The sequence below is a fragment of the Egretta garzetta genome, unplaced genomic scaffold (genome assembly GCF_000687185.1).
Source record: "Egretta garzetta isolate BGI_Z169 unplaced genomic scaffold, ASM68718v1 scaffold445, whole genome shotgun sequence".
NCBI classification, from domain to species: domain Eukaryota; kingdom Metazoa; phylum Chordata; class Aves; order Pelecaniformes; family Ardeidae; genus Egretta; species Egretta garzetta.
In genome coordinates, this window is record NW_009259855.1 from 75,684 (window position 1) to 76,627 (window position 944).

Genomic DNA, 944 nt, shown 5'->3' on the forward strand with positions numbered 1-944 from the left:
GACGCCCGCCTCCCAGCCGGTGGCACGTTGCGGGTGGGCAGCGTGCTGCTGGTGGGGGGCTGGCTGCTAGTCCCAGATGAAGCTCTCAATCTGTTTCTCACAGAAAGGTCTCCAGAATCTTTTCTCCCGAGAACTTTCCTTTTTGATCTGTAAAACCACAAAGGAACACTCCTTCATACATTATCTTTGTAGAATAACACTTAATGCTGGTCTGGAATTTCACAGACTGACCGTGCTTTTATATTAGCTAGAGTTCTCGTAATGCCTTTATCGAATATCGGAGGCTAGCAGTGACTGACGGCACTTTAAGCCATAATAGCTCTTGTGCAATGAATGAGGCACTGAGCCACAGAGCCTCCCTCACCCTTACCCAGCTCTTCCAAACCAATGTATGCACAAGCAGCTCTTTATAAAGAGGACAATGCATACAGAGGCTTAGGTAGTAATAATACTCAGCGTAACCTATTCAAGATCAGAAATCTGTAATTTCAGTTGTGATCGCAAATTTCAGCTGAATACAAAATAGTCTAGAATTGAAGAGATGCCTTCTCATCATTCTCGCTACAACGACTCACTCACGAGAACAGAGCTGGTGGGCAGAAGGCAGGAACCACTGTGGGTAGTTTTCTTTGGAGACACGTCTCTCGTTAGAGAGAGAACGGCCTGATGTTGTTATCTGTAAAGCATCCACGAGGAAGAAGAGGCGGGTAATAGTAGTGGGAGATTCCCATCTGAAGGGAACAGAGGGACCAATATGCCGGGCAGACCCTGCTCTTAGGGAGGTCTGCTGCCTCCCAGGAGCCCGGGTTAGAGACATCACTAGGAAACTTCCTAGCCTGGTCCGACCCTCGGACTACTATCCCTTGCTGCTCTTCCATGTGGGAGCTGATGAAGTTGCAGCAAGTAGCCTGAGGGTGATCAAAAAAGAATTCAAAGCCTTGGGG

At 48.2% G+C, this 944-nt stretch overlaps 1 protein-coding gene across 1 annotated transcript in view; it reads right to left on the reverse strand.

Moving 5' to 3' along the window:
• The window catches only part of NHS (NHS actin remodeling regulator), a 27,580-nt gene that overhangs the window by 472 nt on the left and 26,164 nt on the right, over positions 1 to 944 (reverse strand). Inside the window, 1 exon segment of the mRNA XM_035895490.1 lies at positions 1 to 147. This exon segment is cut by the window's left edge and continues 472 nt beyond it. Within this exon segment, the coding sequence (XP_035751383.1) occupies positions 1 to 147 (147 nt within the window).